The following is a 14,377-nucleotide window of genomic DNA, read 5'->3' as shown; positions in this document are numbered from 1 at the left end:
TCCAGGTTCAGATTCCTGAAGAGGTAGACTCCAGTGTGGAAGGAGGGCTGGGGCGGGAGAGTGCCAGAGCTCTGTTTAGTCAAGTTGTATAGGATCAGTTTCAACCTGTTATCTCTGAGGATGTGGGCAGGCTGCTTGGACGAGTGAAACGATCTGCCTGTCTCTTTGCCCATACTAGCTCATAAAAGCAAGCCAGGCAGAGCTGGGCAATGGGCTCCGTGGGGTGTGTGTGAATGCTTCTCTCAGTGAGTAATGTATTGTATAAATACAATCCCCAAAAATATTTTTGAAGGGAGATACCAAAACCTGGCCCACAGGTTCTAGGAATTATTATTTTTGTCTTGCAAACATCTTTCTCCGCAAACCTAGCAGTTGTAGCTTTGCTTTTCAACATGCCAATTTAAGTTCCTATAAGCTATTGATTTTCTCCTCCAGAACACTGCTGGCGCTAGGTTGTCATGTTGGGATTGCTGATGAGCATGCTGAGGAAAAAGTGAAGCAACTAAAACTTCCAAAGAAGTAAGTTTAAATTCAGAAAATAAAATGGAAGATGTGTAGGTGTGTGTAAAATAGGAGCCTGCCTTCCTGTCCAGTCTCACTTGTGTGTTTATCATATCACTGTACTTCTTGAGTCAAATTGATAATCATGGGCTCTTGAGGGTTCTCTTCTAATGGTAAGCAAATGCACTCATACAGTTGCAACAGTTCAGCTGTGTGGGTGGGAGGTCCACCTTCCCCATCACTTAGATAAGGCAATGGCAGCAAGTGAAGGAGAGGTCAAGAAGGTGAAACGGTGGTTATCACCACAGTTCTTGAGCTCCACCAGAATGAGATTGGGGAAGAACAGACAGAGGAGTGCGTGAACAAGCAACTGCATAGGCAACCTCTGCTAGCTTCCTTAGTATCTTCTGAACTGATCGCTTTGTAGCTTCCTCTGTTACTGGGCTCAAGGCTGGCAGTAGCAATACCATTTTATTGATGTCTCAGATTTATGACGCCAACCAAATTGTCCATGGTACTGCATGCAGCTTTCTCATCTCAACTGAGCCTGGTCAGCAGTGATGGCCAAACTTGGCCCTCCAGCTGTTTTGGGACTACAACTCCCATCAACCCCAGCTAACAGGACCGGTGGTCAGGGATGATGGAAATTGTAGTCCGAAAACAGCTGGAGGGCCAAGTTTGGCCATCACTGCTGTACAGCATTTGTTGTGCAGGATATGCCAAATACACCCCCCCCCCGACCCTACTGCTGTGCATTTACACTGAGAAAATCCATTTTGCCTTCTTGGGATATGCATGCTATTGCCTCAGTTTGAGGGAGAAATCACACCCCTCATCAGCAACTGACTGAGAAACAACTTGCCCCATTTGCTTGTCCTACTATTATTTCCCTTTCGTAGACCTGTCAGAATACTATGGCTGCTGTTGCTCCACATTAGTTACTGGCTTGCTCTGTTACAATGGGATGAAGATCTATACCTTCATGTGTTCCTGTATTTGATCACTACTTCCTGGTTCTTTGTTTAAGAAAGTATATAATTAATGCCTCACAATCTTAAAAATTTTAAGACAGTCTTAAAGGTAAAGGTACGGGGCCAGTCTTGACAGACTCTAGGGTTGTGCGCCCATCTCACTCAAGAGGCTGGGGGCCAGCGCTGTCCGGAGACACTTCCGGGTCACGTGGCCAGCGTGACATCGCTGCTCTGGCGAGCCAGTTTACCTTCCCGCTAGTAAGCAGTCCCTATTTATCTACTTGCACCCGGGAGTGCTTTCGAACTGCTAGGTCAGCAGGCGCTGGGACCGAACAACGGGAGCGCACCCCGCCACGGGGTTTCGAACCGCCGACCTTTTGATCGGCAAGCCCTAGGCGCTGAGGCTTTTACCCACAAGACAGTCTTAAGACAGTCTTAAGAAGTGAGCTAATGACAATGGTGGCTTTCAAAGAGATGAATAATACACTTTCCTCAATGTTTAAATATTATTTCAGGAAAAAATGTGAGGGGGAAAAATCAGACTCTTTTTTCATGCTGAAAATGCTTGCCCCCAAACATTCAGCAGAACCGTAAACAAAGAGTGCAGTCAACTTTTAGTATATGGTTGAAATTTTAATATTTTTAATTGGTGATGAAACACATTACTGTCGGACTAGTTACTATAATAATAGTAATAGTACTAGCAGCTGTTCAAGTAGCCTACGAAGACCGCATGAGTTGAATATAATTCTGGTTCAGAGAACAGCATTTTGCTGTAATAAACCTCATGTATGTCAGCTTGTTTTGCTGTGTTTTGCTGTTCTAAAATGTTGAGAGACGTGCATATAAAAGTGATCTCACTGAAGTATTTTACTCTCATCTAACAGTTATCTGTTGTCTAGTGGATACAAGCCTGCTCCTATGGATCTGAGTTGTATCAAACTGACCCCTTCTCAGGAAGCTATGGTTGATAAACTTGCAGAGAATGCTCACAATGTATGGGCAAGGGATCGTATCAGGCAGGGTTGGACATATGGAATTCAGCAGGTAAGGCCCTGGTGGATGCTTGAAAATTCACTGATAACTGCAGATATTGTGGAACTCAAATGATATTTTGAGGGTGGGTGGTAAAGCAGATGAATTTGACTACTGGAGTTCGGGCCAATTTCTGTTTTCAGTATAGTTGCTTTGAGTTGCCCTGGGAAAGGAAAAATGACCAACATTAAAAAAATATAAGTAAATAAATACATATTTTGATCGTATGTTTAATTTATACACTTCCAGTGCTAAATGTCCCAGAAGTAATGAACACCGTAGTTAGTCAAACTACTTTGGAATAACTACTTTGAGAATCAGGATTTGATTTGGGTAGGTGTGGTGGGTTCCTTGGAGACAAGTAAGGATAGTTTCTAGGTGCTTAGATAACTACTTAAAGAAGGCAAAACCTGTTTTAATATGCCATCTAGAACAAATTGATTCATTTGGAATTCTGTGTATAAGAAATGCTTTTATTTCAGACATGTTACCTGAAGATTTAAGTGGCAGTGATCAGGGGTATTAAAGTTTTGTTTATGTTTCCTTTAAGCCTGAAATACAGTCACTTGATTCATTTGACTTACAACTTTTAAATTTGAATGAGTTATTCATTCAACTACGCAGGTAGACCAGTATCTGTACCCATCATGTCTGAAGCTGGGGAGGGATATGATTTAAAGCCTCAAAGGAGCATTAGAAAGGGGTGCTGAACCCTACCAACTCATTCCCCTTCTCTGAATCCCACAGCCCATCCCCCGAAGTCTTTTTTCCTACAGTAATATTCAGATTATGGATGCAAACCTGCTAAGGAAAAAGGCCCCCAAGTGACAGATGGTATGTGGGTACTCTTTTGATGCTTTAAATCATGCCACTTTCTGCTTTTAACTGAAAATTGAACATAGAAGATTGCTGCATTGAGGTCTGTTGTTAATATTAAGCAACTTGACAATAAACTACAGCACATAAATACAATTTAAAATCAGAGAAAAATTCTATTAGAAAATGACATTGTTCTTAAAAAAATATTGGCCTGAGGACCAGATGGCTTCACTTCCAAGTATTATAAACAATTCAAAGAAACATGGTTACCATATAGGGTCCGCCTGTTTAATGACCTAATGAGAGGATCACCCATCCCCCAAACATGGTACAACTCCAAGATTGTAGCTATCTCAAAAATATTTAAAGACCACCAAAAAGTAGAATCTTTTCAGCCAACCTCTGATTAATCAGGATCGTAAAGCATTCACAGAACTCACAGACCTTCAAGACAACAAGAATTAATAAACCATTTATATCAAGTGGCAAGATGCAACGTAGCAAGACACTGGAAAGACCTTTCTGGCACAACACTAGATAACTGGTACAAAACAGTTTGGGAAACAGCTCTCCTTGAGAGGTTAACTAACAAACTATGATTGACTTGTGGACAGATAATAAAAATGGCTTTACCGAAATGTGGTTTAATCTCATAGCATATGTCAGTTATTCAGAAAAGGAACAATTCCCCCTTCCCCATCAGCAATTGGCTGAATCTGGTTGATGTAAATTTAAATTTGAACATACACTGTTTTCACTTTCAACCCACGTTCATCAATATGCCAACACTTCATATTGCTGCATTGAGCAAAAATGACCATTACTCAATATTTAATCTAAGCAAAACCACATGGGCTCCTGATTAGGTGTTCAGCTCTGCAATGCTGAATGTTATCTGTTAGTTCTGTTCTATCCTGTTTCCCCTCTGTTTTTGTTTAAACTAATTCACAAACCAAGAGCTTACACATTGACCACTAATAATGAAACTTACGTTACAGATATTATTGCAGATTTATTGTGTTATTTTTGTGATATACAGACAACATGAGAAGGCTTGGTCTATTTATTTGTATTATTTATTATACTATGATGCTTGTTTATAAAACCCAATAAAAAGCTATTAAAAAAACCCTAGAGAAAATTTAAAACACTAACAATGCAAGATACATAAAATGCCCAGTTCCCAACTGATTAATACGGGGGAGAAGTGGTATTTATGGACCAGAAGAGTTTGGATTTGATATCCCGCTTTATCACTACCCAAAGGAGTCTCAAAGCGGCTAACATTCTCCTTTCCGTTCCTCCCCACAACAAACACTCTGTGAGGTGAGTGGGGCTGAGAGACTTCAGGGAAGTGTGACTAGCCCAAGGTCACCCAGCAGCTGCATGTGGAGGAGCGGAAACGTGAACCCGGTTCACCAGATTAGGAGTCTACCGCTCTTAACCACTACACCACACCAGGGCAATAATATCTCAAAGACAACTCTCCATAAGAACTCACTCCAAATCTCTGGATTGCTTTGATCAGCAGCTTCATGTAGATGTTAAACAGCATGGGGGATAAGATCAACCCTTTTGGATCAACCCAATTGAAGACAGTCGAGCAGTATACACCAAGTACCACTCTCTGGGGGTGGCCATCCAAGTAAGCCTGGAATCATCGCAACACAGTGCCACCCAGTCCAAATTCAGATAGCTGCTCCAGAAGAACACCTTGCTTCATGGCATTGAAAGCTGCTGAGAGATCAAGGCAAATCAACAGGGAAACACACACCACACACACACACCCTTTCCCCCAATAGAGATATTTGTGCAAGGCAACCAAGGCAGTTTCTGTGCCAAAACCAGGCCTAAACACCAATCGAAATGGTTCTATTAAATCATTCTTGTCCAAGGTAGTCTGGAGCTGGATGGTGACCACTTGCTCAAGAACCTTTCCTTGGAGGAGATATTTACAACTGGGTGATAGTTATTAAAATCTTCTGGGTCCCGGGATGATTTCTTAACCTTACAATTCCAATGAATTAGGACCTCAGTCTCCAAGGAATGGCATCAGGGTGAGGTGTGTGCATGTGCATTCTATTGGGGGGGGGGGGAGTAAAGTATAGTAAATTATTCTTGAAGTAAATATAATTTTCCTTACAAACAAACCTCTATACAAATCTGTTGCAAATGTGATCATTGAGCTATGAATGAACCTTTCCCCTGTAAATTAAGTCCCTTCATTCCTCTCCCTCTGCACAAGTCACAGTTAAACCACAAAGCCTCTAATTAACCAAACCCATGAAACTACGGTTACTACTTTTGGAACAAACTAGTATTTAAATCCAATTTTAAACTATAGTTTAATATCCTGACATGTTCCAACGCTGTAACCATAGTTTCCTTGTTTAGACAAAACAGGACACTATTCTTAATTGAAGACTTGCTGGTTTGTTTGCTCGCAGCATGAAGAAAGGAACAAAGAGGCTACATACATAGGCAAAAGTATTGTTTATGTATTGAGTTTGGTAAATTGAGATTTAACATCCAAACATTGTCATTGTATCAAGCTACTATACTCAATATACTAAAAAATAAGCATCTTCAGTCCTGCCAAAAAGTACAGTAGCATTTCACAGTTGGAAAACTGAGTTCTAATGAATACAGCCTTTGTAACTAAATTACCACTATGTTATAGAAAAGCAATTTTCAAAATGTAACAGGCTTTTTGCTGTAACATAATCATACCTCATCATCATCATTATTTATTTCTAACTGGGATGTAGAAGTTTCTTTTGTTTTCATTTGTTTTTTGCACTGACACAATCACCAGCTCCATGCCACCAGATCCATGTCTTGCGTTAAAAGAGGAGTATGTTTTCCCTTTATGGTGTGATGACAACTGCAACAACACAAATTCACATGCATATACTCATTTTTAGGAACAATATATTTATAACAGTGAATTACATCCTTCCATCGTATTTATGTTGAGGCTATGTATTTCTAGGTTATTGTTAATCAATTATCTGTATTAAACCTAAGTCACTAGAAATGTATGTGCCTTAGTCAGGTAATGAAAACTTCAAGCAGCATCAACTTCTGCATACCCACCTGACATTAATGCAGATTGATTTTTGAAAGTCCCCTTACCTTATTCAGTGGGCAATGTTGCAGCCAGGCCCCACAGTCAAGGGGTTACAGAGTGAGGTTACAGGGAACCAAGCAGAGGGCCTTCTCGGTAGTGGCCCCCACCCTGTGGAATGCCCTCCTATCAGATGTCAAGGAAATAAACAACTATCTGACTTTTAGAAGACATCTGAAGGAAACCCTGTTTAGGGACTTTTTTAATGTTTAATGTTTTATCATGTTATTAATATTCTGTTGGGAGGTGCCCAGAGTGGCTGGGGAAACCCAGCCAGATGGGCGGGGTATAAATAATACATTACAGTCGTACCTTGGATCTCGAACGCTTTGGCTCCCGAACAAATCAGCTCCCGAACTATCGAAACCCGGAAGTGAGTGTTCCGGTTTTCGAACATTATTTTGGAGGCCGAACGTCTGATGGGGCTTCCACGACTTCCGATTGGCTGCAGAAGCTTCCTGCAACCAATCAGAAGCCATGCTTTGGTTTCTGAACGTTTTGGAAGTCAAACGGACTTCCGGAATGGATTCTGTTCGCCTTCCAAGTTATGACTGTATTATTATTAATTATTGTTATTATTATTGCCTATTTAAACCCATAAACCAAAACCCGCTTGTTCATGTGCTTTATTTATCCACAAGGTGACCGTGAGTCATAGGGCCTTGGCACACAAGTTTTCACTGAAGTGGCTGGGTGCATCTTTTTAAGTAAACCAAGATGCACTTTATCTTCCAGAGTCATTAGTTGCCGCATATAAACTAGCTGCTGGAGCTGACCGGCTCCAGATTGTGTATTCAGCTTTAAGCATGTTGTGGGATATTTGCAAATACATTTTGCTTCCAGCCAGGAAGCTACTTTAAGCCTGTGTTCTTCTGCCTACCTTTTATCTGAAAGTCAGAGTTTCAGCAGCTTTTGTCCACATGCGCACACACACAAAAAATATCCTTTGACATTATTGAATGCCAGAGATACTGCTTAAATAAAATCAACTATGTGATACAAACACCTTTCCTTCTGTTGGTCTGAGAGCTTTCGCTTTTGCCACAACTCTATGCTTTCCTGCATTCCCTGTATTATTGTAGGCACCACTCCATTGTATTTCTATTTCTGTGTTATTGCTGACTATTTTCACACAATAAACATTTCCACCAATAAAAGTTTCAGCACAGTATGTGGTTATATACCACAGCAAGGATTTCATGCAGTAATGATGGAAATAAGTAGGCATTCCACATCATTATTTCTAGAGCAGGAATGCCCACCATTTGTAGAAATGTCCAGGGTTCTTATTCACACCACATTATTGGTGGAAATTTAGGAACTGTTGCGCTCTAGAGTCAAGTTTTCTTGTGATTAAAAAAAAAGCAGCAATCTAGATAAAACCCTAAAAACATTTTCCTGGGATTTATTTGCACAATTTTCATCATCCATCAGAAGATACATGAATGCTATAAAGGCTACAGAACTATGGGTGGTGAGTGGGCGGAAGTGGGAGTTTCTCTCTTATTCTACAGTTATGAGAAAGTAGTGAAAATAATAGTGTTTGAGCATAATTTTTTTCTAACCTATAAACTGTTCTCCTAAAACTAGATACTTAGTAATGAGAGGAACTGTTCTAAACGTGTTCTAAACGTGTTTCAATGCAATCCCATTAAGTATCACTTCTCATTATTCTCATTATTCAGGAATGACCTAGTCATTCAAAAGAGCCATGGAATGAGTCCTTGTGAGCCCTAATATAAATTATAATGACTGAACATAGTTGTACATAGTACTTCAGTAAACAATGCGTTAAGCATCTATCAATATTCTGGTTGATTAATTCAGCATTTCATATTTCATTTCTTATAGATATTTTGATTGAAATTATGAAGGCCACTCTAGTCTTTAGAATAGAGATAAATAAACAGCCACAGTTTCTGTCAAATATTTCTCATATTGCTATTTTTTTTTAAAAAAAATTGTAACTAGGCCTGCAAGCTTAAGCCTACCTCTGAGGCTTCTTAAAATCAGTGGAGCTTAGCTTCCAGGTAACATTGCATTCTTGATAGGCACTCGTGACGGATATATGACATAGGGAGTGCTGTAAACTAGCATCACAACCGACCATTGCGTTGAAAAGTTTTAAGCTGTGGATACTGGAAATGTTTGAGTCGGAGCCCTCTTTAGAGGCTATGCTACCTGCAATAAGCCAGAGCCAAGAGTAGTCTAAAGCAGGAGATGTACAAAGTGGGTTGGCATGCCCAGGTGGTTTGGGGTGTGGGCAGAGAAGATGAGTAGGATAGCCAAGCCTACCCAGGACTGATGGAAGCCTGGCACATGGACTTGGACCAGCAAAATTTTAAACAAGCTAGGTCCATGTGTGTTGACCCAGAAAATCTGACTTGAGACCCTCTACAGACCAAGGCTGTGTGGGGTTTTTTTAATTGGCCAGAGTCCCAATATCAGCTATACCACTCCCATTCTTTTTTCCAGCTTCCAGGTGTTCCTCATTCAAATGAATGCACAGAAAAACATTCCAAAACTAGACTGGGACAGTTCCAGTGGGATGAAATGAGTAGATAATAGGCATATCTACTTTTTGCTGCTACTTATATTTTTTCCAACTTTGTATTGAATCCTTGATTACACTAAATAGGCTGGTGCTTCAGTTACATTTTGTAGCCAAAAAAAAAAAAAAAAAAATCTCTGCAAATTAGGTCTGAAAAAAATTGAGAGGACAATTGGATTTGGCAACAATAAATGTGGCTGGTCTATGAAAAGGATTGTGATTCCAGAAGAGGGGAAAAAGGTAGTGTGACTCTAATTTTCGTTTTCATAAACACATTGCTTCCCTTTATTTGATATCTGTACTAACGCTTCTGCTTAGCTTCCTTACTGGAGTATATCACTGGTTACATTTGTCATAGCTGGATTTTACTGTGAGATGTTACAGTACAATATGTTGGCTCGAAGTGCTTTGATGCATAGCTCTTTTTCTAGCAAGTGAAGAAATCATATTAAGGAACAATCTTTCAGTGCATGCAATTTGTAGGAAAGAACTTGCGAAAGACACTTAGGGTAGAAATATATGTCACCTTCCTTCTCTGTGCCGTTTAACACAACATGTGATATGGTGTGGTATCATTGCAGTGACAGTTGATGAAGTCAAGGAGGGAATTGGTAGTAGACAAATGCATTCTTGCTATGTCGTACCATGCATTAAACGAGGGAAGAGCCACAGGACAGTGGCAGCTCTGTGTCCCTCTCATGGTCTAGTTCCACCTTTAATCAATCATGGAAACTACTGTAAGAAGTAAACTCAATCTCACTGAATGATGGACTCAGATGCTTTGCTGAATTTTTCTTATTTTCCGTACTGAAAATTAAAGGGATACTGTCAAGTAGTTTATGTCCCTATTATTACTCATTTCTGTTGTTAGAATCTATTCAGGAAATCCCTTATTTTCTTCTATGGAATCCACCACTTCTTTCCAAGGAACCTTTCAAGAGCAATAGCTGCTGTTTATGCATGATTGTACACAGTATTTTTATTCTGCTGCTGCAGAGCCAGCCAGCCAGCCAGCAGAAGGACCACACGTTATTTAGTATGCCCTCTTCACAGAACTGTGCTGACAGCATTGATGGCAGGGATCACAAACAAGTAAGTACTGTAAGTAAGGCACAGCTTCTTAAAAGTGCATTGGTTTGCAATGGTAAAAGGTTAGATCTAGTGTTGCCAGTGTTCTTCCCACCAAAAGGACACTCCAACATCTGCTAATGGAAGGACGAGAGGTGATTCTCAGTGATACCCATTCCCTCCTGTACCCCTGAAAATCTGCTCCAGTGGCTTGGGGACCCTCCAGAACAGCACAGGAAACATCAAGGGGGAATGCGTGAAAACCACCCCTTCCATTAGCGAGAGCCTAAACTGTATTGAAGGCCCTTGCATTCATGAAAGGACCGCTCTTGTGTACAGAAGGGCACTATTGGATCAAACACAAAATAAATTCTGAACTTAATGAAAATACTTGACAGTGTCCCTTTATAGGAGGGTGTATCGTATTTTAGGTCATATTTGAGTCAATACAATCTTACAAGATTTAAAATATAGCATGTATTTAATTAATTACTAATTTCAACAGCACATTTCAAAATCCACCTAAATTCTAAATTATGAAAACAGTGCATATTGTGAAGAGGTATATTTGTGACTAAGATCCAGTTTGTCTTTAGTAACTAAGCCCCAGGTTTAGCCATCAGGATGGGACCACTGGATCCTATGTACTTTCACAGTTTCTATCTTTCATTGAAATGCAGTTGCTGCAGTTCATTATATGCTAGATTTATGGCATTGAATCTATGTAAAAAATAGGAAAAAAGCAATGACACCCGTTTTCCTTTTCAGTTATTAAGTACATCTCATAAAAAAAGAGAAGACTGCTTTCTTACACATTTAAAGTTGTTGTAACTACTCTCTTTATAAGAAGCTGTTGTTAAGTGTTGCAATGAGTTCCTTAGAACTTGGCTCATTCAGCACTTCCCATAGAATTCTGAAGTGAAAGGAAGGTTAAGAGTGTGTAGTGCCCAAACATCCCTAACAGTCTAAAAGCTTTGCTGTGAAATATTTTAAGTTGAGCAGTGTGACCTATTTTTCTAAGATGTATGGCAGATCTTAGAAATGGTTGCTGTATAAGCAACCTGTCCAGACCCTTGCTATCACAGGAGGCTAATGCAAGCTATAAAGCAAATACCCTTGTGGTAGTTCAATTATATACCGCTTAACATTTAAAATAATCTCTTAAGTGGTTACACTCTTAAAAAAACTAGCATTATAGCTTTCATACAAAAACACAGCCCAAAACCAGTAAAATAGCAATGGAAAAACACATTAAAACATAAAAAATTGAATAAAACAGAAATTCAGAATATCCAGTCATATAAAACAGGATCCAGTTTTAGAGAAGAGTCTTTGCAAGATGTCTGAAGCAACTGATAGTTGCTACTTCACATGTGGCAGATGGAAGGGATTTCCATAGTACAGTGGTGCCCCGCAAGACGAATGCCTCGCAAGACGGAAAACCCGCTAGACGAAAGGATTTTCCGTTTGTCAATGCGCTTCGCAGGACAAATTTCCCTATGGGCTTGCTTCGCAAGACGAAAATGTCTTGCGAGTCTTGAGATTTTTTTTCACTCCCCAACCCCTTTTTCTAAGCCGCTAAACCTCTAATAGCCTTTTAGCAGCTAATCCGCTAATCCCTTAAGCCTTTAATAGCCGCTAATAGCCGCTAAACCGCTAATAGCACTAATCCGCTAAGCCGCTAATAGGGTTGCTTTGCAAGACGAAAAAACCGCTAGACGAAGAGACTCGCGGAACGAATTAATTTCGTCTTGCGAGGCACCACTGTACAGGGGCAACAGCAGAAAATCTCTATTCTTGGGTCACCACCCTATGATATTCTGTAGGGTAGGATGGGGTGCTGTGAATAGAAATTCCCCAGATGATAAATTGACATAACTGTCCAAGATTACTGCAAGGGTAGATATGGAGTGAGATCTCTACGTTACTGTTAGGTCTACTGGCTGTTTCTCATGCTTGTATTTGATTATAGGCTTCCAATGTCAGTCTCTTGATATATTGGAGTGAACTGTAAACTTGGATTTTCAAAATGTTATTGGGTAGGTGAAAGCTTGATTTTCTCTGGAGGTCAATTGAAACATGAAACATGATTAAGCTACATAATATTCAATAGCATAAGAAGAACGCCATCTAGTTTAGAGTTCTGCTTCTCATGCTGGTCGTCTAGGTATCTTTGAGAAGCGAACAAAAACAAAATTTCAAAATAACACACCCAGAATGTAGGCATCTGTTTTATGAGCATGTTCTAAAGCAGTCTTCTCCAACCCTGAATCCCCTGCTTTCATTATCTCTAGCCAGCATGGTTGGGGATGATAGGAGTTTTTGTCCTATAATGTGTGGGAACTCAGAGATGGGAAAGACTGTTCTAAATATATAGTTGTAAACTGATGTCATTAAACAACCAAACTGCATCCAATTCTGTAAGTCAGGTAGTCACTTCTCCCTTCCCTCCTGCTGGAACATCCCTGCTGATATAATTCCATGTTTTGTGATGGTGTGACAGTACTGGTGCAGACACTATTGCACCAACAATTCTTAATAAATTATTTTTTATTAAACTCCTTCCTTAGAAAGAAAAATTTCTATTTTGTTAATTTGTTCAATCTCTTAACCAAAACTTTCACTTCAAGTTTTGTTTGGTACATACAGTGCTGCGGTTAAAATAATAATAATTTTCACTTCGTTAGACTGCTAAGATCTAGTAAAAGGATAAGTAGGTGAGCAAAAAATATGGTATTAGAATAAGGTAAAAATAAATTATGCACAAAGGACAAAATATAAATGATGATAGGACTTTGTCCCCTACAAAGGTTAGGTCTAGAGGTGTATTTTCATAGTCTTCCAGTTATTTCAGTTCCTCAGGATTGGTGCTATACAAAAGAAGACCTTCAACAATCTTCAGGTATCTGAAAAGCAGTATGGAATTAAATAGCAATGAGTTCTATCCCCACCTCATTTTCCTCTTCTTACGAACTATCAAAGATGGCTGTCAATAACAAATATCAGTGTCAGAAATCATGGACCAATGTAGCATTGGTTACATTTTATCTTGTGGTGTTATGATGTGGATTGTTATTTCATCCACATCATAACACCACAGTCCATCAAAGCAGATTTGCATGCGCAACTGATACAGATGTTCATTTTGGTGCTTGACATGCATCATGATGCTCTCATGTTGAACTTCATAGTTACATTTAATGTCCATCTTCCTCTATGCTCACACAGCAAAGAGTGACTAGAATTGGATTCACCATGAAATGAGAGATTCTGACTAGCTGGTGAAAATACATCTTGTTCCATCTGCTGTAGCACATGGCACAATGGCTGGTTTGCTCATGGCAATAGAGCTTCTTTTGACAATCCATGGCTTTGGTTGTCTCCATTTTGGACCAGGTTGCAGCTTCTCGTACTTTGTCATAGTGAACTTCATTCTGCCTTCTCCAACTATAATGAAGACAAACCAAAATAGATGCATTACTAGGTTCACTTTTGTCCACCAAAGGAAATACCGTATTTTTCGCCCTATAGGACGCACCGTCCCATAAGGCGCACCTAGTTTTTTGGGGGGGAAATAAAGGAAAAAAATTATTTCCCCCCCAGGCGCGGGGTTGGGGAAGCCCGAGCTTCCCCCGACCCCAGCCCCCAAACAGGCAGCTCTCTGCAAGCCGTGGGAGCCCAGTGCTGGCTCCCGCTGCTAGCGGAGAGGTCCGCGAAGCCTGGGCGCGCTGAGCTCAGCGCGCGCAGGCTTCCGCATGCAGGCACGTCTCCGCCAGCAGCGGGAGCGTTCCCGCTGCTAGCGGAGAGGTCCGCGAAGCCTGGGCGCGCTGAGCTCAGCGCGCGCAGGCTTCCGCATGCAGGCACGTCTCCGCCAGCAGCGGGAGCGTTCCCGCTGCTAGCGGAGAGGTCCGCGAAGCCTGGGCGCGCTGAGCTCAGCGCGCGCAGGCTTCCGCATGCAGGCACCTCTCCGCCAGCAGCGGGAGCGTTCCCGCTGCTAGCGGAGAGGTCCGCGAAGCCTGGGCGCGCTGAGCTCAGCGCGCGCAGGCTTCCGCATGCAGGCACCTCTCCGCCAGCAGCGGGAGCGTTCCCGCTGCTAGCGGAGAGGTCCGCGAAGCCTGGGCGCGCTGAGCTCAGCGCGCGCAGGCTTCCGCATGCAGGCACGTCTCCGCCAGCAGCGGGAGCGTTCCCGCTGCTAGCGGAGAGGTCCGCGAAGCCTGGGCGCGCTGAGCTCAGCGCGCGCAGGCTTCCGCATGCAGGCACGTCTCCGCCAGCAGCGGGAGCGTTCCCGCTGCTAGCGGAGAGGTC

General features: G+C 41.4%; 1 protein-coding gene across 16 annotated transcripts in view; it reads left to right on the top strand.

Moving 5' to 3' along the window:
* The window catches only part of RYR2 (ryanodine receptor 2), a 243,264-nt gene that overhangs the window by 105,919 nt on the left and 122,968 nt on the right, over positions 1 to 14,377 (top strand). For 10 of the 16 annotated variants that reach the window (XM_083432050.1, XM_083432042.1, XM_083432047.1 and 7 more), the window contains 3 exons: positions 436 to 519; positions 2,360 to 2,519; positions 10,001 to 10,096. In XM_083432050.1, coding sequence (XP_083288176.1) covers positions 436 to 519; positions 2,360 to 2,519; positions 10,001 to 10,096 — 340 coding nt within the window. The remainder of the gene's footprint in view (positions 1 to 435; positions 520 to 2,359; positions 2,520 to 10,000; positions 10,097 to 14,377) is intronic. The other 6 variants (XM_083432040.1, XM_083432038.1, XM_083432039.1 and 3 more) reach the window with 1 other exon arrangement.

This window comes from Podarcis tiliguerta, assembly GCF_965153285.1.
Source record: "Podarcis tiliguerta genome assembly, chromosome: 3".
NCBI lineage: Eukaryota > Metazoa > Chordata > Lepidosauria > Squamata > Lacertidae > Podarcis > Podarcis tiliguerta.
This window is presented reverse-complemented; position numbering and strand designations above follow the sequence as displayed.